Source organism: Paralichthys olivaceus, chromosome 12 (assembly GCF_024713975.1).
Source record: "Paralichthys olivaceus isolate ysfri-2021 chromosome 12, ASM2471397v2, whole genome shotgun sequence".
Classification (NCBI taxonomy): domain Eukaryota; kingdom Metazoa; phylum Chordata; class Actinopteri; order Pleuronectiformes; family Paralichthyidae; genus Paralichthys; species Paralichthys olivaceus.
The window spans coordinates 19099084-19122010 of record NC_091104.1 but is presented as its reverse complement, the minus strand read 5'-3'; the positions used below and the strand labels follow the sequence as shown (position 1 = coordinate 19122010).

The following is a 22927-nucleotide window of genomic DNA, read 5'->3' as shown; positions in this document are numbered from 1 at the left end:
AAAAATGTCAATAAATAATTGTGACATTTAATGATATTGACTGATATACAAATGGTTTTTTTTCAGTTTTCAACTATTCTTAATCCTTCACAATTTTCCTTGAGGACAGAAAATGACATTGAGTACCTTGACATTTGTCCTCTTATTCCTATTTATCCCTTTGCCTATTGTTCTATTGTAATTATTTGCCAATTGCAATTAATAAAACAATCCAGTTAAAGAAATCTGTCAGGTTAACTTCAAGTTATGCGAAGAGTGTGGTTAATTATTATTTTTATTATAAAAAAATTAAGTAGCAAGCAGTTGTTTGTAGGACATATTTTTCTGATCAGCTGCTTAACATGTTGCATGTTGTTGTGTCATTGGATGTTTTGATTTAGTGCACACATACCTCATTTGAATGATTGGCCAGTGTTACAAGTAAAGGAACCAAAATCTAGTTAAGTCCATATCTGCCTTTCATGTTTTTGTCTCCTGTAAACCTAAATCTATATTCCTCTAAATGATAAGACAGAAAAGATGTAGCTTTCCAGACCTATACATTAATGAAACTACACATCCTATAAAAAGGTTTTAATTTCGAAAGGATGACCAGATGACAAGAGCCAGGGTTACTAAATACAAATCATAGAGCAGTCCCACAGAGATTAGCTTGGTGCAAGAGTGACAACGTAAAATTGCATATCTATTCATTTGGGAAATTAAAGCATACTCCATTTAATTTCAGACTGGTTTAGTCTTAAAACAAGAAAATTTCAAAGTCAGAAATAAACAGCAGGTTAGACAATGCCAAACACCTCTATTAAGTTACAATGTGGGACATGACATTCTGTTAGAGCCTCTAACAGCTGTGCCACCGGTTCCACTACTGAAAGGCAGTAGTAACAAGAGGTTACTGTATGTCGGTTTATCTTGATACTCTGTAATGCCAGTGGTTCATGCACATCAGAGACAATCACTGCACATGCAATCATTTCTCAATGAAATCTAGTGTAGGCTGTGGAAAATATCTGAAACCTGCCCGACTCTAACCTCTGAGCTTCGTCAATTTCCCTGCTCGACAATTTAAAAAGGACAACACAAGCTTCTTTACACGTTAGATAATACACCAACTGACAAATCAAGCTCTTTATGCAACACACTCTTCAGAATGTACCAAACCAGTAAAAAGAAAAAAACAAAAAGACTCGAGAATTAACAATTTGTACATTCTAAAGCTGAACCAGGTTGATGACGGACATCAAGAGTAAGAGGAAAATTCAAAAGTGACGAAGCTCCTTGGTTTCAGGACATTTGTGATGGAGATATCTGGGTCTTCCCCTTCTCCCTCATGGAGCGCAAGGCCTTCTCTCTTAGGTGCTTCTCCAGGTCGTCCAGGCTGTCGTCTACTTCACTCTCCGATTCCTAAACCAACAATCATGAAATACATAACTTTACTTGCAACTCAAATAACAATGAAGGTGCACAGCAAACAAAGCATCCACTGATTATTTTTCACATTTCCTGAACAGGGATATGAGGCCCTCGGTTGCTAAAAATCACTGAAACTAATCTGTACCTTCCTTGAATCTCCATCCTCCTCCACACCCTGGTTTTCTTGACCTTCACCAGCACCAGGGGCACCACTCTTCTCCTTCTTGTGCTTCTTGTGTTTCTTATGTTTCTTCTCTTTTTTGTGTTTCTTCTCCTTCTTCTTCTTCTTTTTCTTTCCACTGCCATCAATGTCAGAGTTCTGCAATAAAACGGACATTGATGAGGACGATACAAAATGCTATTTCAAACCAGCATAACAAGAATGACATTCTGAGAGTTCCTGTGCCAAAGGGGGATTATGCCACAGCAGGGCTCTCGCTCAACATCTCTGGAAATTGTTCATCAATTAAGGGAACTTGTTTTTATGTCTCATGCATTGAAGGACTCAGTACTAAAAAGGTCATTACAATTGTTTCGGAGATGGGATGATTTCGCATATTTAAGAACAAGAGGAGCATTCAACAAACGAAAGAAAGTTCTTAGTTGATATTGGAACTAGATCGTGTTGGCTAAGATAATCTTGCAAATGTTTTAAATGCATAATTATCTGCATTAATCTTGTTTTGATGAAAACATCCAGGCAACCCTAACCCCCATGCACATGTTAATACCTCTAAGACAACCAAAGGTCAATAAGATAAAATACTGAACCTTGCTTGGGGACTGACTGCCGGATCCACTGCTGGCCTTTTTGGCTGGTGGAGGGGAGCCACTGGCAGAGCGTGACGGTGAGGGGGAGGCTGATGCTGGGGCTGGACGTTTCTGAGCTGCTGGTTGAGGGGAAACAGATCTCGATCTGGAAGATGCTCTCCTCATAGGCTGGGGGCTTGGAGAGGGTCTGTAAAGTAGAAACAGTTGAAATTAGAAGACATTCAAAGAGTAATGTTGCATACACAAAAAGAATAATTGAGTTGGAAAAAGCTTGCTCTCCGTTTACCTCTGATTGCTGCGTGGCTCTGGGGTGCGGGACACTCTGCGGATTGGTTTGCCGCTGTGTGAAGGGGACTGTTGTCTCCGCTGGTTAGATGGAGATGAGCTGGAGGTTTCGAAACGTCCCTGGGGGCTAGTGGAATCTCTGACAGCGCGACCGCGCTTTACTGGGGATGGGGAAAGGCGGTTTGCTGCTGCAGGAGGGGATCGTGTATCCCTGCTTTGCCAGCCAGAAGGCAACATCGGGCTCCTCCTGTGTCTGGATGGTGATGAGGAGGATGGAGGTGTGCGTCTCCTTTGAGGAGGAGAACTTCTGCGCTTGGGAGATCTGGAGGGACGTCGCCTGCCCCCTGGGGAAGGGCGCTTTGCAGGAGAGCTAGACATCTTCCTCTTCTGTGGAGGCAAAGGTGAGGGGCTGTAGCGACGCTGGATAGGGGGAGAATAACGTCGAGGGGATGGAGATCGTCGGCGAGGTGGTGGAGAAGGAGACCTATGAAGCAGAGAAAAGATTATCAAAAACCCATTCTGAAATTTAAATGATTAATATCAAAACGACAGCACATGCTTATACGTACCTGCGTCTTGGAGGAGAGGGAGATCTGCGGCGTCGTGGGGGAGAAGGGGAGCGACGTCTCCGCGCAGGAGATGGAGAACGTCTTTTCCTGGAAGGAAACAAACAAAACACACTTTGTAAGAACATATGCACACACTACTCAATTCGGATTTTAGAAGTTTAATAATTCAGAGCATTCAGTGCAAACTCCGTTTAGTATCTGACCTTGGAGATGGATCCCTGTGTCGCCTCCTTGGAGAAGGTGTACGGCTTCGTCTCCTCCTGACTTCACCGTTCCTGGCACCTGGCCCTGCTGTTGGCCTTTTTGGCGCTTCATCTTCTGAGGAGGAAGACCCAGTATCTGAAACCACAGAGACAGAGAGCATTAGCAAGTGATCAAATGCAGCCTTAACTGTATGCTGTGAGGAGAAGACACCAAGGTTGGGGTGTTAGGACACAGCTTCAAAAGTCCATGAGACAATGAGTTCAAGATGACATAGACAAAGACTTGGTTAGAGAGGGGGGTTGGGTATGGGAAAGGAAAGAACAGGGATAAAAGCGCTTTTAACCTGAGGAAGACTGTCGATTCTGCCTGCGATACTGACGTCGCTGCTGCACCGAATCTGCTGTTGCCCCTTTGTCATTTTTATCCTCTTCTGAAATGTAGAGCATTGAGTGTCCCATCAGTTTTAACAAAACCAGTTTAACAGACTACCATGGAAATATACAAATCGTAAGAGATGTATGTATTTATTTGGTTTCAACATTGCGTAGGGCAACGTGACCATATATTTGTCCCGTGTTGGAGTATATTGTTTTATCAGTTTGTAGTGATTATCTGAATCAATACATGGTTATCATACAGGACTATCTGAGCATGTTAAATTCAAGCACAGTAATGAGGTTATTGAACTTTTTAAGGCTGTCAAATTAAATTTGTTGGAAAGAAATTAGTAGCCAAAAACGGTTTGAATGAGAGTCAAGCCTGTGGAAATGTCGTCTTATACTTTCTGCACAGACTGAACAAATTTGCTGCTCCTGTTGTACATTTTCAAATAATCATTTCTGCGTTGTTGGCATTACGATTTAAAAGTGTGCATTTTGTAATAGGACATACTGAATACATGAACTATGGCAAGTAAACGAACCAAAGAAAATCCCTAATCACATTGAAGTTGCAATGACACTTTATCAGGTAAACATCCATATGAGGCCCCTGCAAAAAGTGACCATTATTAACCAAGTAAGCAGAAAGTGGCTGGGATCTCCATTGTGACTGGTCACCAATGTTTGCGAACCATGAGGTGAAAGGCCTTTATTAGTATGTATTATAAAGGAGTTCAATAATTATTTAACTAGTTTTTCAAAATAATGTATCTCTTACCGGACTCAGAACCATCAGAATGTCTGGCCTTGGCATTATCAGGCGGAGAATCCCCCCTTCCTCCTGGTTTTCGCTTTAAACCTTAAAAACGAGGCAACAAGAAATTTGGTATATAATAATCATACTTCTCTTATTATAATTATTAAAGTACTTGAAATAATAACCTAGTCCTTACATTTTAAAAGAACAGTGGAAAGAAATGTAATCGAGACTTAAAAATTATGTTCAAATTCTAAGAACCAATAATAGTGAAAAGGATGAGGATTATGAATATTTTACCAGATGATCTGGGTGGAGAAGCTGAACCCCGTCCTCTTCTCCCCCTGGGAGATGGTGAGCGTCTGTCCTTCCCTGCAGGGCTAATGGATGTGTCCCGATGTTGCAGCTGTTTTCGAGGTGGTGTGCTAGATATTCTTTTCATGGCTTTTTTGGGCGAGCCAGAATGTGCAGAGCTGCTGCCGGAGGATGAAGCAGAGCGAGAGCGCCTCCTGTAGGACACAACAACAGTTTTCTTTTCTCCAATGTGTTGCTTAGGTTCAAAATCTTTTGCATGGTCAGGGTATAACATACACAATAGCACCATGTAGCATTTTACAATATATACTACTAAAATTAAAAGTGTAAGGGTTCAAAACGGCATGGACGGCACTGACCTACGGACTGGGGAGCGTCTGTGTTTGTGTCTGGAGCCGGTGGGACCACGTCGGGGGGGACTCCTTCGACGAGGAGACATTCTCCTCCTAGGACTCGGCCTTCGGCGAGGGGAAAAAGATCTGAAAGGGCAGAGAGGGCAGATTGAAAACATTTTAGAACTTTGAAGCTCTCATTCAGAGACAAGATTGTAAGACACAATTTTAATGTAATACAACAAATGACAAAAATTACCTGGAACGGGAGCGTCGTCTGCGTGAGCGGGAATGAGAGCGGGAGCGGTGATGAGGCCTTTCCCGTCTGCTTTCCTTCTCCCTTTCCCGAGACCGCGGCCTCTCCTCTTTCTTCTGAATTTTCTCAGGGGAGGGTTCCTTGACTTCCACCACTGAGTCTGCTTTCACCATGTCCAAAACGGTGTCACTACACACCACAGACACAAGTTTAGGTTCCAAATTTATTATGAAATTTCATTACTAAAATAACAAAGCTGCAATGTACAAACAACTACACTACATAGATATTTGACTCAAGTGTGACATAAGCAACTAACTGAACTGAAAAAAAATACCAACATTAAGACAAGTCATTTTTTAACTTTGGATCCAACACAAGATTTGATATTTGAAGCAAAGGGAATAATAACAAACCAGGTGGAAGATGCTTCTTGGACGACTGGTTCTGGCATTGACCTTCCTGATGTATCTGGCTCCACAAGCTGCTCCAAAGGTTTCGTGGGCAGCTGCATCAAGGGTGGAGGGGGTGAAGTGGCACCAACTGGGCTGGATTTGCGGCGTGGGGAGCGTGACGGGCTAGGTTTCCTGTCACGCTTCACTGGCGACCTTCGTCGTGGTGATGGTGACCTTGTCTTCCTTCTGGATAGAAAGGAGGCAAACCAGAAAGATTTCCATTTTCTGTCATAAATACAGAAATTCATCTTCTTTCGACCAATTCCAATATTAAAAACCATTTTCTTACCTTCTTGGACTCTTTGACTGAGCCCTCTCTCTGTTTTCTTTCTCCTTTTCCTTCTTATCCTCGTCCACCTTCTTAAGAGAAGCCAACTTCTCCTGTTCAATCTATCAAAACAGAATATAGAGGGATGAAAGGACATTGAGCAGTATTCAAACAATCACCTGTGATGTCCAACACAATGTTCAGTTTTATTGTCTCTGTTTAGAACATAATCTATATTTTTAGCATTTTACAAAAACATTTGTGATCGTGATCTTCCTACACTTAACAGATATTTTGCAGAGGTTTCCCTCAAGGAGAAGCTCACCTGTCTCTGTTTAATTTCCTCTTTCTTCTGTTCCAGAAAAGCAGAGGGGATGCCAGCGATGTTGTCCTGGGCACTCAACAGCAGGGGCCACAGGTCCCTCATGAATTCCCGGGCGTTCTTCCCATTCAGGAAGCCTGTCAGGTTGATCTGCATCATCTTACTATCTGGGTGCTGCAACACACACACGAAGGGGGGAAAGAAGCCATATAGGCATTGAAATGATGGAAGGCACCAATCAGGGGGAGGTAGGACCCACCATATGGGGCTTCCTACCTTCTACTCCTCACTAAACCTGTAACTATGTAGTTTAACATACTCAAAACATGTTAAGGTGCTGACTAGATATTTTACTTCCCTGGGTCCAATACTGGACTATCAAAATAAAAAAGATGTAAATCATACTCACAAACTCAAACTGAGAATGCGAGCTAGCTGAAGGGAGACATATCTAGAGATATAAAAATTGCATGCAAGACTGCTGTTATGCAGTTCTGATTTTGTTCCCCAGATACATTAACGATAATAAAAAATGCCATTTCATAAAAAATACTTAGATATTCGGTTTCCTCAGTGCTATCCCCACTTTACATTTCTGTGTCTCTGCCCACCCACTATATTCTAGTCTGCCCACAGTCTACACTTCAGGAGTTAAACAAATAGCCACAATACAGAGTGCATTAAAACCCAACACTGCAAGTACAGTTCCGGTGTCTTCAGTGAGTCCCGTGGGATCAGTGGGCACGGAGCTCCCTTGGCTTGCTTCCGCCTCCCTACTGCTTGAGACTCAACCACCTTGAGCTTAATGTTATATCATTTATCTAAATTGCAAGAGACGAACAAGCAATAATGAGTACACAGTCACACAAAAACGAAGTTTTATTTCAACAACTGATTATGAAGAATAACTGCGAAATACACTAATCTCAAATTCAATTAGCAATTCTTACTACTATGCAAGAGTACCCTTTAAACTTAGCTTCAACAGTTCACCCAACCCCAAAAAAGAATAGCAAGCAAAAGGCTAAATTATTTTTAATCATATTTCTGCACAAATGTTGTTTTAGCATCTCAAGAGAATGAAAGTTATTCAGAAATATACTATAACCCAAGCCTGTTAATATCAATCAATTGAGGGTAATATGTGTAAATCACTGTTCTGTCTCCTTCATTAACCCCCCCCATATTTTCAAATATGTGCAAAGGAAATTACCCATTAACCATATATCCCAAATGAATCAAAACATATGTGGGGCATTATGATTTAAAAAACCTAACTCTTTGACATAATGTATCTCTATGAAATAAAGTAGCCTTACAACTATAGGATTAAGAACATACTTACTTCAAAAAGAAATACTTAACATCAGTGAGCCTCAGCATTACAGCTCTACTGACAACGGGATTTTAACAAGGTCAAAAAAACTGAATGTAACTTAACACCAAGATGGAGAGTACTGTTTGTTATAGCTTAACAATTTAAGCCTGTTACACATTTGACAACATTCAACTGAGATGTTGCCTATTGTTAGATGTTTTGATGAATAAATTAAAAACAGCTGAAAATCTTGTTTTTGCTGACCTCCAGTGGTTGTATATTCTCAGCTTGATACAGTGATGTGTTCCTCACATCTTCACATCACTGTTGTGTGGTTAAAATGCAACAGGACACTTCTTACCACATCCAACAGGGGTGCCAAAACTTGAAATGTTCAATTACGTCAATACATTTCAGCTTGGTGTTAAGATACGTTTAATTTATTCTGTAAGAATATGAAGCAGATCCACTGCTCTTAACAATTGGCCAGTATACAATTCTTGTGGCATTTACAGTAATTTGGTCAAATGGTTGGTTAAAATGATGCATTGCAAATGACTACTGAGAATATGATCATTGCATTGTTCAGGTATGTCTTTCACTGACATGATATAGGTGACCCCTGCATATAACTCACCTCAAACCACACACTGCATCATGAAGGGAGAGTTGGGCTCAGTGACTTTGGGCTCAGGAGAGAGCTAATTAGGTGTTGGTGCTATACTTCTGATGCAAGGTATAACATCCATATTGGTTCAGGCCTTTTAAATCATAAATCACATCATCATTAGAAGACTGCTAAATAAAGGCACTTGTCACATTAAAGCAAAACATGGTTATGTCATCAAATATGAGTTTGATACCAATTGTAACTGTACCCATTCATTTTCAATTTGACTAGGATGGCAATCATTTGATTATATCCCTTATTATAGACTATCAATGCCCTCAAAGCTATGACAGTTTTGAAACAAACAAATGCACACACACAATTGTAGATATTACCTTTTCATCAAGCTGGTTAAATATGAACTCTATGACGACGTCATCCTCGAACCCCAGAATCTCCGTCACTCGTTGGGTGATCCAGGGTTTGACGACCTCCAGGTTCACTTTGGTCATGTCCACCTACGGCAGACACAATAAAACAAAAGGCACCAAGTTAGTGAAGACAATCATTGACTAAATGACTTGATGCTACAAGGTCTTCTGGGAACCGAGTGCTTCACAGTTTGCTTCAATCTAAAACAAATCTCTAAAGCGAAGTGTGGCTGGTAAATCACACATCTTATGCCATTCAGTTTTTCATCTGAAATGAACTAATACATTCGCAAAAGCATTGTACAGAACACATGGATGATCTTGTACCTTCTTGTCCAGACATTCTGCAAATTTCAGCTGCTTCAGCAGTTTCTTGTGCTTGTTGCTGAACCGATTGTCTTGCTCCGCACTTGTGCCCTGAGGAACAAACACATTTTGATTTTATTTGTTTAACAATATCATATCCGTGCACATTTCAACGCATGCTTCAAACATGCAGCCACTCTCCATCCACCCAGCTCACATGGAAAACAGAAAAGACATCGTTAAAAGTAGGTTAGCAAACACTGAAATGCTTGTTCTGATAAATCATTTCATATCTATAATTTAGCTTTTAGCTAATGTTGGTTCAGGTGAGGAAACTCATGTCATTTGAGACTGACATCAGTGAGCTAATGTTAGCTAAGCTAACAGTTAGCCTACTTAATCTTCGAATCCAGGCTAACATTAGCCACGGACAGGCTAACGACAGTCTGGCGGTTATTTTAACCAAACACGTGAATATCATATTAAAGAAAATCACATCAGTGTGGTTGTTTAATACACATAGAAGTTCGCATATACTCTCTAACAGGAGGGAAGTAGTGGTCGTCACGAGCCCAGGGAGACAAACGATGTACCGCCCGGGCGCCATCTTTAACCAAGGCAGTGAAATTAGCAGTAGCTAGCTAGCTAAGGCTGGCTCGTCTATTTCCTGCAAACGTGACCTACTGCGCATTAACGTGGAACGGTTTAGTCGTGTGAGCAGAGTAACGCTGCACAAGACAAACATTGATGAAGGTTAATTGTTGCTGAGACGCGCCTTTTGTTCTGGAAGTTTCCCAGAAGAAACGCGACTATTAGCGAAACTCCAGACCAAGACCAGTTGATAGACGAAGCCTTGGCCGTAACGCTACTGACTGTACGGCTATGCACCTGAACACATGTGGCACATCAGAGGGCTACACGGACAAAACAAGGCAAAGCAGTTCAACACACAAGACACCGAGGGGACAGGAATAAAGTTAGAGATCTTACGCGGAAGAATCCCGCGTCCATTATCGGAGAAAATGAATAACAAGCGCCGCTGAGAAAGACGTGTGTGTGGAGAGCCGGATGGAGATAGCGCCCCTGGAGGCAGCAACAGGCATTACATGTACTGTAATGGCAGCAGCGGAGGAGGAGGAGGAGGAGGAGGAGGTCCATCTCCACCGATCGATAAAATAAAGTAAGTGATTCTCACTACTACTACTACTACTAAGAATAATGATTACAATCAGGTTTGTATCTAAAATTGTAGTTTAGTTAAAGTACAACATTTGAAAAGTATACCTTCATATTGCAGACTGACTCCTGCAAGATTTAATCACATATCATATTGTCTTGTAATTATTGATGCATTAAAGAGGGAGCAGATTTGAATGTCACTGGTCAATTGTAACTAAACCTCACAAATTGCTATGTAGTTCAATCCATGACAGTGCATCATCTTTTAGCTGTTGATCACGTCTTATGTATCATTATTTATGTTGTAAATAGTATAATAGCAGCGTTAACAAAGGTAATGGTGTATTAAGTATGATGACTGTTGTAGAGAAGTATAGAATACTTTAACATTTTAACAAAAGTACACCCAGTTACCATCATAATCGATATTTTTGACATTGAGCAATATGTAATCCTATATAGTATATATGGTTGTATAATAAATCTACCACTTTAGTAATAAATGTTGTTTTGTAAAAAGTATAAAGATTGTGTGAAATGTACAAGAATAGTACCCAATAATTTAAATATTTAATCACCAGCACCTCAAAGTTGCACTCAGTTACCATTATAATCCATTTTTTGTACCTTTTACATATAGAATCCATTAAGTTAAATAATCATGATATGATAATGCAATATGTAGTAGCTGTGTAATAAATGTGCTGGTGTAAAAAGTATGAAGATTGCCTAAAATGTAGTAGAGTGGATGTACCCAATAGCTCAGAATATAAGTACCAGCACCTCAAAAATGTAATATTTTTGTAATAATCTGCATTTAGAATACATGAGCATTTGAACATTTGGCATTAATAGTGCTGTAATAAATGTAGTGGTGCAAAAGTATGATTATTTTCTCAAATATAGTGGAATAGAAGTATCAAATAGCTAAAAATTTAAATATGCCTTTAACAGTATCTCAAAATTATACCCAGTTACCACCATAATCAATATATGTGACATTGTAAATGGAGAATATGGAAGTTGAGCAATATTTAAAAAAAATATAGTATGTATAGTTGTCTGATGAATGTAGTGGTTTAAAAAGTATGGTTATTGTCTGAAATGTAGTCAAGTACTAGTCAAGTATCCAAAACCTTAAATGTAAATACTCATATACTAGTCATTACACCCAGTTACCATCATGATACATATTTTTGTATATTCTACATGTTGAATATGTGACCTTGAGTAATATATAATGATCACAGCTATTTAGGTAAATAACATTTTTTATTATTCATAGTCTGATTCAAACAACACTGCATTTTTAGACAGTTTTTCAAAAGTAATCTACAGTCAATAATGCTTTGTTTGTTATTGGTGCATATTCATAATCAAAGTCACACTGCTGGCCAGAAGAAAGTAAAATAAAGGCTTCCTTCCAGCAAGGGTAGTGGGTTTGTGTCCAGTGTGTGATTTTCACTTGATATTATAAAACAGCAAGAATACATGATGTCATTACAGTCCAGAGTTAACTGAGCCAGCCATTCCAGATGATCCTGCAATCATTGTGTACAACAGGTTTGATTCTTCCAATGTGCAACTGGTCCATATTGTATTAGACATTTAACAGACTGTTGTGTACATGCAGATGATTTGATATATGGAAATCTCTGAAGCTTACGAAATGAGTAATTTTCTTTTGCATATAAATGATGCTAATACCACGATCACAGTTAAAAACAACAACGATGGAGAGAAGGTTTGACAGCATATTATTCCCTGAAAAAGACTGAAATGTGTGTCATTGTGTGCATGCGTGTGGCCTCTCTGTATACCTGTATACTGTATACTGGGGGCTTCTGACTGAGAATTCCCACCTTACAAACAGGCTGTGGGTCATTGCTGTAATGTTCCAGAGAAACACAGGATAGGTGCTTGACAACTTTCTGAAAAGTGAAGTGAGAGATAAGTGTGATGTTGGTAGATGCAGGCTGAGGAACAGTCAAGGGGCAGGGCATTGGTCAGTCTCTGTGGTGAAGGTTTTGCTAGCTGACTGGCAAACCCTCATTGTTCCTCTTGTCTCGAATGAAGTGCAACATGTCGGACACCAGCTCTTCAAGCCCAAAGGCTGGTGTCCAGCCCCAGTCTCTCCGAGCGTTGGTGTCATCAAACCTTACCGGCCAGCTGTCTGCTGCAAAGTCACAAAGATGACCACATTAAACTCAATAGTTTTAGTGAAGATGATGAAATGAATTCCACATTAATTCAAAAGACAGTGAGCCCATGAATCTAGGGGTGGCGCCAGTGGGGAAAGTTAAAAGTTTTGACTTTTAATTACAATGCCCAACATGCCGTTGTGATTCTTCACCACCAGGTAACAGGTTAAATTTAACTAAAACAGGACATGTCATTTATAAACATCCCTTAATACATTTACATGTAGCTGGATTTGTTTCATTTCAGATAGACATTACCCCAGTCTATATATACTGCATAACTTAATCATCCCACCCAGGTTTTGTGTCAAGGTGTGTTTACCACATGTGTTAAGTCATACCGATGGTCTGGCGGACAGAATCAGGGTTGTAGGTGACCTTGAGGTGGGGGAGATGCTTGCGTATTTCTTGGGCCACCTCTTCCGGAGTGAAACTCATGGCAGCTATGTTGTAGGTGCGCAGGGACAGCTGGCACTCCGGAGCCTGCATGAACTCCACTGTGGCACGGTGGCAGTCAGAGATGTGCATCATGGGTAGACGAGTGTCAGGTCGCAAATAGCACTCGTGGTGACCTGTGCTGAGAGCATCATGGAAGATTTGAACTGCGTAGTCTGTGAAGAAAGAGGTCTGGGGTGCTTAGTCCATAACATCCAGCTGTTTTTCTGTACACACACATATATATTCAGTGTGTGCCATATGCAGATGTTAAGTCGAGCAATACCTGTAGTTCCTCCTCCAGGAGATGAGTTGACTGATATCACACCTGGGTAACGTAGGCAGCGGAAGTCCAGGCCGTATTTATGATGGAGATACTGAAGAATGATTGACACGACAATGAGATCTGAAAATCACTATATACAATAATGTCATCGTAAGTGTCTTTGTATGTGTATGTGGCTTTTAAAATAATTTCACCTCTCCCATCAGCTCCCCGTGCACTTTGGACACGCCGTAAATGGTTCGAGGTCTTTGGATACAGAGGTCTGGGGCCGGGTCACGTGGAGAAGAGGGACCAAACGCTCCGATGGTGCTGGGGACAAAGAGGCGCAGGCAGTTCTCCAGTGCCAAGTCCAGCACGTTATGAAGACCTAGAACATCCAGAGTGGAGTTAAATCATGACAATCTCTGAAAATGCAGCACCAGTAAATATCGTGTGCAATCCAGCGGACCTGTGATGTTGATCTTGCGTGCCAAAGCCACATTAGCCTCACCCACAGCACTTAGCAGAGCACTGTAGTGGATGAGCCAAGTGATACGATTATTTACAATCAGTTCTCTGAGGTGCTTGTAGTCCAACACATCAGCGTATACGAATGGACCTGATGGGAAAAGAGAGGGACGAGCATTTAAAAGTATGAATGGAGGAGAATAGGACAAAAAAAGCCTTACAACCATATTTAGATTTTGCATACCACTGGTGAAAACATGAGGTGGAGGCTTCTTGATGTCTGACAGGATGACATTATCTCTTCCATACTGTTTTCTAGACATTGATAAAGGCATGATGTCAAATTTCAAACTTTCATAAACATCCATATCTCAGAAATGTATGAATATCTCACCTCAGTGTTTGTGCAAGACCCACACCTAACTGCCCAAGGCCACCTGTACACAGAGACACATTTAATATTTTATCTGTGTAGAAAATAAAAACATGTCGGGAGTTTGGTATGAAAGTGACATCAATGTTTTCGGTGCACCATGCTTAAGCTGGAGGGGAAAAAAACATTCATTTGTTCCAAAGCTTTATCATGGGACAAAAAGTGGCAGCGGGCTATTATTCTCACCCACTGCCACCCATTGGCTCTTTTATGTGACTAGCACTGTCTGCATGCACTCTATTGTGATGAGTCAAAATAGGGTCCTGGTGCTGGTGCACAGTGAAAACAACTCGAAAAGAAAGAAGCAACAGCATGGGTAGTATTCCACTCATGTCACTAAATGATATGAAACCTTCCCTCCAGTACTACTATGTAACCTGATATTTGAAACTTAGGATCTGCTGTGTTTTATGCCGCTCTCTGCTCCCTAATAAGATGCCTTTGGGCAAGGCATCCTTTCCCGATCAGCTCTCTTAGCAACAGAAGCCAAACATTGGTTGCACAGGGAAAGTGGTAGAAAACAATGGCAGCCTCCAGGGCCCAGGGTTTGAGTGGCTGTCCCTGAATGTGAGACAGCAGCAGCGATTATTTAAAACAGACAGATGCGGATTTGTTTAACCTGTGATGAGGACACGAGGGTTTTCCTGAGGAGTTGGGTGGTGGATGGTCTCCAGACTGTTCCACCTGCTCATCCGCTTGTGCAAAGTGCTGAAGCTGCGACGGGGCAAACTCTGTGTCCTGCTGAGGCAACCTCGGCAATACATGCCCAGCAGAGCCACAGTGGGCACACAGACCTGCACGCCCGGATTCATGTCCAGCAGCAGTTCTTTAGAAAAGTTAAACAGAACCTCATAAGATGACACTTATCACAGATAAACATCTTACCATAACATTATAGACAAGATCATTTCATATAGTATCATAAATGGATTATATGAAAAAATACGTTACCTGTGTGCTGACAAAAACAGAAATCCTGCACAGATGATTCTTGATCCAACACCAGCAGTTGCAGTCAATCCAAAACTATTCCACTAAACTAAATCACAAGATAAGTGCTGATAAAGAGTTTTTGAGGCATTTAAATGTTAGAGTGAAAAGATCACCGACCCATCTCATTGGTCACCCTTTCAGTTCGCCCAGTGACCACTGGATACATAAGCAGGTGTGGAGAGTCATGCTGGACTATGTGGTTCCTGTCCACGTTTGTGTAATCACCCGGGCCGGTGGCTCTTGACTGAACGGGACTACATTCTCCAGCGTGCAAAGCCCTGAACGTGCAAACATGCTGACTAGCTGTGCACAGGGATTTGTATTGTGAAGAGTGTTTAGCTGAGCTTAACAGGACTGGGAGGTGTGTCATTTACATAGCCTCCCTCTATTGATATTATTTATAGGTGAATAAATGTCAGAAAATAAATACCTCAATGGAATGATGCAAAACATATGTTAAATTAGAGGTTTTTAAAGCATTAAAATACCTCAACAGTTCAGTTTTTACTAATAAAAGTTTTATGAAAGAGTCAATAAAATACTTTAAAAATACAGTAAAAAGGTTGTTAAGAATTCTGAAAATTTCCACAGTCAAAAAGGCACGTATCACAGTTTGTAACATTCATCCTTATTCAGGGGGTTCATCAGCTGAGCACCACCTTCCCCCACTCAATGACCATGTTTCTTATTTCCTCCTGAGCCTCCTCCAGGTGCCGAGTCTGTTGGGTCCACCTCAGAAAAAAGCCTGAGGATCAGACGTGAGCTTGAGTCAGCACCAAGACGAAGTTAACAACACCAGGAATTAAATTAGATGCTACAATATTGAATGAATGCAACTAATTATGGTAATACACAGTTAGAAATACCTCAAAGGTCTTAAAGTTTAAGAGCAGGATTTCATGTTTAGGTTTTGTAATGCCTTCAGTCAAAATCAAACGCTTCCACTGAGATATTTTGTTGCTTGGACAGATTTCCTGTGCTCTAGCTTCAGCTCTTCTCCTCGTGCTTCTGTGCATGCCTAAAATATCTGCTCTTCTCTTCTGCGCTTGGATTTTTTTTTGTGAGACACTCCTGTCAAAATTCCCCAACCAATAGAAGTTCAGGTGTTGTGATGACAAATTAAATTGTCCATCCATCGTTTTGGGCGTGTTAGCTTAGTGTGTAAATAATGCCGAGGAGGGCAGGAGTGCATGGACCACCCGTATGAGACTCTTAAAGAAGCAAAGCAGAAGACAGAAGTAAAGTAAAGAAGTAATAATACAAGCAGAGGAGAAATCCGAAAGCAGACATTTCACGCGTGTACAGAAGCAGTGTGAGCACACGGAGAAGAGGAGCTGGAATGCACAAAATCTTTCCAAGCAACACACAGTCTGAGCACAAGCAGAGGAAATCTAAACACAAGCAGGGGCTGTGAGTGCCAGTGCAGGGGTCTTGAGTGAAAGCATTACAAAATCTGAACGTGTTATCACTTCCCGCTCTTAAACCGAAAGACCATGATTTGGAATAAAGATGGGTAAAAAGTGACTTGGATTTAATATGTCTGCCAATCAAAGCTCACCTCTCCAGAGCTGCAGGGACTGAGGGTGGACCGAGGGCCAGATTGCCAGCTCAGTGCACTCGTACAGGGGGTTGGAGTAATGCTCTCTCTCCTTGGGCCTCAGCAGGGCCTGGAACAAACAGTGAGTCTTCTCCTTCACCTCTAGAGAACACCTGCGGCAAGTAGAAATCAGGTAACGTGTAGCGTGTGATGAAAACGGTTACTGTGACACAGAAGGTTTTGTGTCAGAATATGAGGAGAAGTGCAGCTGACCTCTCCTGATCGCTGTTACACAGGAAGGTGCCGTAGTTGGAGGCGTAGGCCTCGGTCGCCAGCCTGAGGAGCAGCGCCTCTGAGAAGCCCAGCGCCAGAGGGAACTGACGCCACAGCTGCCACACACAGTCCAGCAGCAGCAGGAAGAGCGGGGACTCCTGCTGGAGACGACTATGGGAGAAGGCAGAGTGGGCACATCGCTGCTGGAACGGGTGTCCCGCCTGAGACAGGAAACACACACAGTACATACATGGTACGTACAAACACACCAATTTCTGCAGTGTCACATGTCATTTTGTCATTTATAAATGTTCTGCTTATTTCAACATACATACAAGGGATAGTCTCCATCGTCATATGTTCTAAAATGATTGTTAATGACTTCATTTGAGCAGATAGTACAAGAGTCATGCTTTAACCCTTTAGCCAGGGCCTCATCTCTCTCTCATGTTTACCTGAGGCACGTAATAAAAATGATTTCATTTTGATCACTTACCTTACAGATCTATTTGTACACTTGCATCTGTCTATTTCAACACTGCAACCGCAATTACCAACAAGCATTAACTGCTTCCTCTCTTCATATGTCTCCTGTGTCTTAAATCTCACATTGACTGTAAGGTAATTTGGTTATTTGTCTTTTAAACTATGATAATACTAGTTCCTCTGTTTTCCACAGTAATGTTACATCCCAACGTTCTGTGCTTTGCTGTCTTTTACTGCCTTATCTTTTAATTTGTAGGTGAGTATTATCTGCAACTAAAGAAGGAGGTTTTTACACAGGAGAACAGGGAGAAGCAGTCAAATGTTTTTTCCAGCCTTGCAGCTTCTTCGTTCCATCTCCTTAAGGCCCCATCAACAACCAATAAATATCTTGAGCGCTACTTAGATCTCACACACACACACACACACACACACCTGCACCCACTCCCTCTCCAGCAGAGTCAGGAAGCCCTCCAGTGTGCGGCAGCTCGGGTCCATGATGAGCTGAGCCAGAGTGCTGATGAGCAAAGTAGAATCTGTCCCTTCAGAGCCGTGAACCAGAACTGAATGACCGTCCCTGGACAAAACCAACACACACATCACAGTCCAGAAACTCCACATGCATTTTATATTTTCTACATAATATTATTACAGATTATACTATCCCCCTGCAAATGTCTTTCCAAGAGAAAGTGATTGTGAATGAGACATGAGAACATGAGAATGTGAATATAAGATGAGTACACAATAAGACCATACCTCTCCACACACTCTGCCAGCAGACCAGCAGTTGCCAGAGCAGTCTGGACATGTGACAGCCACTTTGAATTCTCCAGCTTACTCAGCCAGCGGTCCATATTGTGGGACCCATCACCACAGGCCTCCACCAGCTTAATGAGACTCTCCTGGAGGGCTTTACCCCTGTTTTAAAGTGAAAGAGGTTCATTTGATGGGACAGATCAAAATCATAACATGGTGAAAAGCGTCTACAGTGCACACACACACACACACACACACAAACCTTTCCATCTGCCTGTGCAGCCTCTTCCAGCCGGTGTAACACGATTTGGACTCGAACCCCCCACCCATCATTCGGGCCTGCTGAGCCTGCTGACTAGAGCGGGTGTCAATAATGTAACCTTTGTCTGAGTTGTCAATCACAACCTGGAGGAGGAGCTCGTCCTCCCTGCAGCGCTTCCTATTGGCTCCCGTCAGCGGCTGACTGCTGCGCATGATAACCTGAGAAGTGTTGGTGTTGTTTAGAAATATTTGGCACAATGTGTTTGTACGTGCAGACCAGAGGAGAAACACACAAACGTCTCACCATGCCGTTCTTCCTGTGGTAGTAGCAGAGCACAGGAAAACGTCCTCTCTGTCGGAATTTGGCCACTTTTAGCAGCATGTCATCGTTTATCTCTTTAGGAACGATGACAGCTGGGGGGTAGGTGGGACACACTGAGTACCCTTGGTTCACAGTGCTCAGTCTCCACCTGTCATGCTGTGAACAGAGGAAAGAGAAGTTAACAAACACCAATCACAGAGCACGGACAAGTAGCTGCAGTTAGTGGTACCTGGTTGTAAAAAGTCATTATATATCATGTCTCTCTGCACATGTTAACTGTTGATCGAGGGGAGGGGCCTGACACTTCATATATTATATAGAAGGTGCACAACTCTAAACCTGATCAGAATATTTTAGCAAAAATACATCATGGTACGGTATTATGCTATTCTCTAATGGGACTTTGTATGTAAAGCCGATACATTTTCCATTACAAAATAATCCAGTGCAATGTAATAAAAGAAAAAATTCAATTATTTGCTTTTTTTATAAAGTATTTGATGATCACATCTGATTCTTTTTTTGCTCTTTATTATTCTCCAGATATTGAAAGATGTTTCAAGGTGTAGTTTGAACCGTTTAACACTGCATCTTACACATGAGTACACCAAAGTCAGAATAACTTTACAAAGAGGGAAACGGGACCTTCAGAGGAGCACATAAACTCATAGTTACAGTCTGAGTCTCTGGCATTCTCACGGTGCCCCTCACATAAACGTCATCAAACCACAATGTGTTGTTCCTCCTGTTTTGCAGTCCATATTCTAAGCTAAGGTAACTGTTTCCTGGTTGTAGCTTCATATTCAGACCTGTTGGTGGTATTGAGTTTCTTGTTTCATTCTTGAAAAGAGGTATAAAACATTCAGAGCCCTTGAAGTCCCAAAAGATGATATTTATTTATCTTGTGTGTGCACAGATATTAACTCTTCATGCACAACTAATTTGCGCACAAGATAATGTTCTTGTTCCCACTAGATAATTATCTTTTTCTCAATAAACTGCTAAAACAGAGCCCCTGGGATCCCAAAAGATGATAGATGCACAAGATTTAACACAAATCTTTTGGGACTTCAGGGGCTGCGTAGAAATCATTTTCTTAAAAAATGTCAAACTATTAGTTTAAACTACTTTTATTATTATTACTGCTATTCACAAATTGCAGTCGCAAACTCAACAAAATCGCCCAACTCCCATGGAAGTGGCAAACAGGACAAAGACATGCGAGCGTGAATATCTCCCGTGTTTTGGGAACCGTGTGCCTATAAAACACACACAACAATGCTGCCGTCATGGTCCACTCCCTTCACAATCGCAAAATGCAATTCCCAGAGGAATACTCTGTTGAATACGAATTCAAGCTGTGTGCAGCTCATTCTGGAGTTAAGGGAAACCAAATGAAAACTAAGCAACAGGGATATCCTGAATGTTGACCTCCTACATTCATTCATTCCATTTCCCTGGCATTTTCCTGTCATGTGGGTGTTGGACCATTGTTGGGAAAGGTTGTCTGTAAGACTGCAGTGGGTTATATATTTTATGCATGAGGTATTACATTTATACACAGCAGCAACATTTTTACAAGTAGACGTAGTTTTATTAGGTTGGTTACCAGCTCCTTCATTTGACTGTAGTGCTTTTCAGGGGATGAGAGACCCCACGGATCCTGCAGGCTTAGATCAGCAGGTCTGTAAAAGAAAGGATACATCTCCGACACACTGTCCAGACAGGACAGGGTCTACAGAGAGTTGGAGAGAAACAGATTGTTGTATGACTTCAAAATAGATGATCAGATTCAAAGTAAAGAAGGCAAAGAGGAAATGTTTGTGATCTTTGAGTAGGATTATTTGATGACTTGTGAAAACCTCAATAGAGTGTGCGATGTTGAGACACTGCTCCATGCCTGGGATGTCCAGCTGGAGCACTCGCACATCTTTGCACTTGATGGTAATCGTCCCTGATGATCCAGATACCCTACACACACAAATACACACTTATGAGTCTTGGATACAAAATGTCTATCTATATAGGAGTACAGAAAGTATGTATTGCAGCAGGGAAGGAAGGCAAACCTGTGTGCAGGAGGGAAGCATTAGCCTGCTCACAAATTAATTTGCAACTCTCTGTTACTGACCAAAGAACATATCAAGCAGTTACAGTGAAGCTTAAGCTTTCGTGATGCTTAAGAGCAATAGACTGTTAAAAGCAAGCAACCCACAGCGTAAGTGTGTGGCTGACAAGAGAATTGCTGCAATGTTGTTGGCACATTTCCTTCTGCAGCACTTGTGAGCAGTAACGGCAGCAACAGGGATGACACACTGCAACACAAATGTCCAACCTTTCACCGCGGCCTGCGTTAGAGAAGAGGCCGGAATAGCCAGAAAGATTTTCCACACTGGTTAAAAAAAAGATTTGAGGGATGAATTAGATGTTGGATGATTCACCGGCACAGAAACTTGTTGATGTTTAGTTATTGTTATTTATCTGAGAAGATTCTCAGTCACACAGGTCATGGTATCATCGGGAGTCGTACAAATGGACTTGATTGTGTTTCTTGAACATGCTTCACATCTCATACAAAAGGCTTCTTCAGTTCTGGACTCCTTTTAGAAAAGTCTTCAAGAAACACAACAAGTCCAATGGACGTTGGTTATTGTTGAATGTGACCATTCACAAGTTTGTAAACATCCTCAGAATAAAATAGTCCTAAAAGATCCTCAAAGCACTAACTAAGAGACACAGCGAATTAATTCTACACATGTATATTAAGGGCCTTTTTGCAACGTGCAACCAACCATCTTCTCTACACTCTGTGGATTTTATATCCTCATACTTGATAAGATGCAGTGATCTCACCTTTTCTCAGTAGCATCGATGTTCCTGAGGAGCAGTAGAACCTGCCGGGATGAGCCTCCCTCCTCCTCTCTGACCGAGAAGAGCAGGTGGTGGCCGGTGACGCATAGGGCGCCTCGGCTCGGAGGGTGCAGGGGCTGCCGGAGCACAACATCCTCCACATTGGCGGTCTTGATGTGCTCAGAAAACTCCATCAGCTCCCCCTCAAAAAAAAGAGAAACCCGAAGAGCAAAACCTCTCAGTGCAGATGGAGCCCTCCAACTTCAAATCACTTCCTCGCCTCTAAGGTCCTGAAAGAATGAAAGCAAAAGCATCCTCCTCCTCCTCTGTGCGCACCGATGGCTGGGGAACACTGCAGTTGCTGCACTGTTTGTTTGACGATAAGGAGGCTATAAATAGATGTATGTTTACCCTGTTTCACATACTTTAATCTATCTGCACCTTTTCAAACTCATGGCCGCTGAGTTCGACACTAATCTGGAGATGTAGGGGAAAAGAAACTGAAGTGTTGCTTGGGTTGAGTAAAAACGGAAGTGAATATTTCCTGAGAGGCAGAAGCAGCACTGATGTGTCACACACACACACACGCACACACACACACACACACACACACACACACACACACACACACACACACACACACACACACACACACACACTGCTGGTAAAAGTTGAAAATGAGGGGGGACGGGGGGGGGGGGGGCTGCTCTCATTATGGTGAATGACCACTAGATGACAGCAGACGCACACATAGAAACTTTGTTTTAATCCTTCAATCATGGATCCATGAAGCAGAACTAACCAACACAAACAAACCTTGTAAAAGATTCTATAAAAGGAAGAGTTCTGCAGTCAGAAGTTCATTTAAATAGTTTAAATGTCCAGCGTGTAATATTTAAGTGAAATTGATCTATTTGCAAAAACTGAATATAAAATAATCATTAATATTATTTTAAAGTAATTATTTTTACTTGTATGTTATCATCTAACTTGTACGAATTGTGGTTTTCGTTACCCTAGAATGTGCCCATTATATTTAAATACATTATATTTATATCAGGAGCGGGTTGTCTCTACAGGGGCTGCCATGTTTTTAACATTAGTCCGAACTGGACAAACATCTTTTGAGTTTTTATGACAACTGAAGCTACCACAGGTTCTCTCTCATGTTTGGAATAGGAGGGTGAGGTGAGGGGTGTTCAGCTGCAACAAGCAACTTCACCACTAGATATCCCTTAATTCTACAAACGCAACCTTTAAGTCAATACATACTTTTGAAAACATATCATGTACTTTTAATGCCACTACTTTTATTTGACAGTTGCAGAATCAAAGATTCAAAGACGTATTGTCATATGCAGAAATGAATTCTTACCTCCCTATATGTTTCTGCCTGGTCAATAAATATCCAAATATAAATGGATTCAAAAGGTAATATGTGGATATATATAAAATATATATGTGAACAAATATAAA

General features: G+C 41.5%; 3 protein-coding genes across 9 annotated transcripts; all 3 read right to left on the bottom strand.

Moving 5' to 3' along the window:
- Positions 1 to 558: 558 nt before the first annotated feature.
- Positions 559 to 10126, bottom strand: srrm1 (serine/arginine repetitive matrix 1). 4 transcript variants are annotated; one of them, XM_020084987.2, is made up of 17 exons: positions 9983 to 10126; positions 9014 to 9103; positions 8651 to 8773; positions 6331 to 6501; positions 6027 to 6127; positions 5699 to 5923; positions 5286 to 5471; positions 5054 to 5173; positions 4680 to 4888; positions 4401 to 4481; positions 3586 to 3672; positions 3242 to 3377; positions 3039 to 3125; positions 2471 to 2953; positions 2185 to 2371; positions 1559 to 1732; positions 559 to 1404 (listed from the first exon to the last, which is right to left on the bottom strand). In XM_020084987.2, the coding sequence occupies exons 1-17, from the start codon at positions 10001 to 10003 to the stop codon at positions 1285 to 1287; spliced, it is 2601 nt and encodes an 866-aa protein (XP_019940546.1). In that variant the 5' UTR covers positions 10004 to 10126; the 3' UTR covers positions 559 to 1284. The 4 variants fall into 4 exon arrangements, with proteins under 4 accessions (XP_019940546.1, XP_069392277.1, XP_019940549.1 ...); XM_069536176.1 differs by having other exon boundaries at positions 559 to 1406; positions 1565 to 1732; XM_020084990.2 differs by lacking the exon at positions 3586 to 3672.
- Positions 10127 to 11424: 1298 nt separating this feature from the next.
- On the bottom strand, positions 11425 to 15064 carry tdh2 (L-threonine dehydrogenase 2). 2 transcript variants are annotated; one of them, XM_069536179.1, is made up of 9 exons: positions 14925 to 15064; positions 14593 to 14799; positions 13935 to 13977; positions 13785 to 13855; positions 13542 to 13691; positions 13288 to 13460; positions 13094 to 13184; positions 12714 to 12983; positions 11425 to 12347 (listed from the first exon to the last, which is right to left on the bottom strand). In XM_069536179.1, the coding sequence occupies exons 2-9, from the start codon at positions 14783 to 14785 to the stop codon at positions 12202 to 12204; spliced, it is 1137 nt and encodes a 378-aa protein (XP_069392280.1). In that variant the 5' UTR covers positions 14786 to 14799; positions 14925 to 15064; the 3' UTR covers positions 11425 to 12201. The 2 variants fall into 2 exon arrangements, with proteins under 2 accessions (XP_069392280.1, XP_019940553.1); XM_020084994.2 differs by lacking the exon at positions 14925 to 15064 and having other exon boundaries at positions 14593 to 14918.
- Positions 15065 to 15467: 403 nt separating this feature from the next.
- LOC109627991 (myotubularin-related protein 9) lies at positions 15468 to 22000 on the bottom strand. 3 transcript variants are annotated; one of them, XM_069536178.1, is made up of 11 exons: positions 21455 to 22000; positions 20817 to 20993; positions 20464 to 20572; positions 20211 to 20336; positions 18584 to 18757; positions 18281 to 18498; positions 18019 to 18180; positions 17695 to 17836; positions 16777 to 16997; positions 16525 to 16676; positions 15468 to 15711 (listed from the first exon to the last, which is right to left on the bottom strand). In XM_069536178.1, the coding sequence occupies exons 1-11, from the start codon at positions 21643 to 21645 to the stop codon at positions 15611 to 15613; spliced, it is 1773 nt and encodes a 590-aa protein (XP_069392279.1). In that variant the 5' UTR covers positions 21646 to 22000; the 3' UTR covers positions 15468 to 15610. The 3 variants fall into 3 exon arrangements, with proteins under 3 accessions (XP_069392279.1, XP_019940395.1, XP_019940396.1); XM_020084836.2 differs by having other exon boundaries at positions 20937 to 20993; XM_020084837.2 differs by lacking the exon at positions 20817 to 20993.
- Between the last annotated feature and the right edge of the window lie 927 nt (positions 22001 to 22927).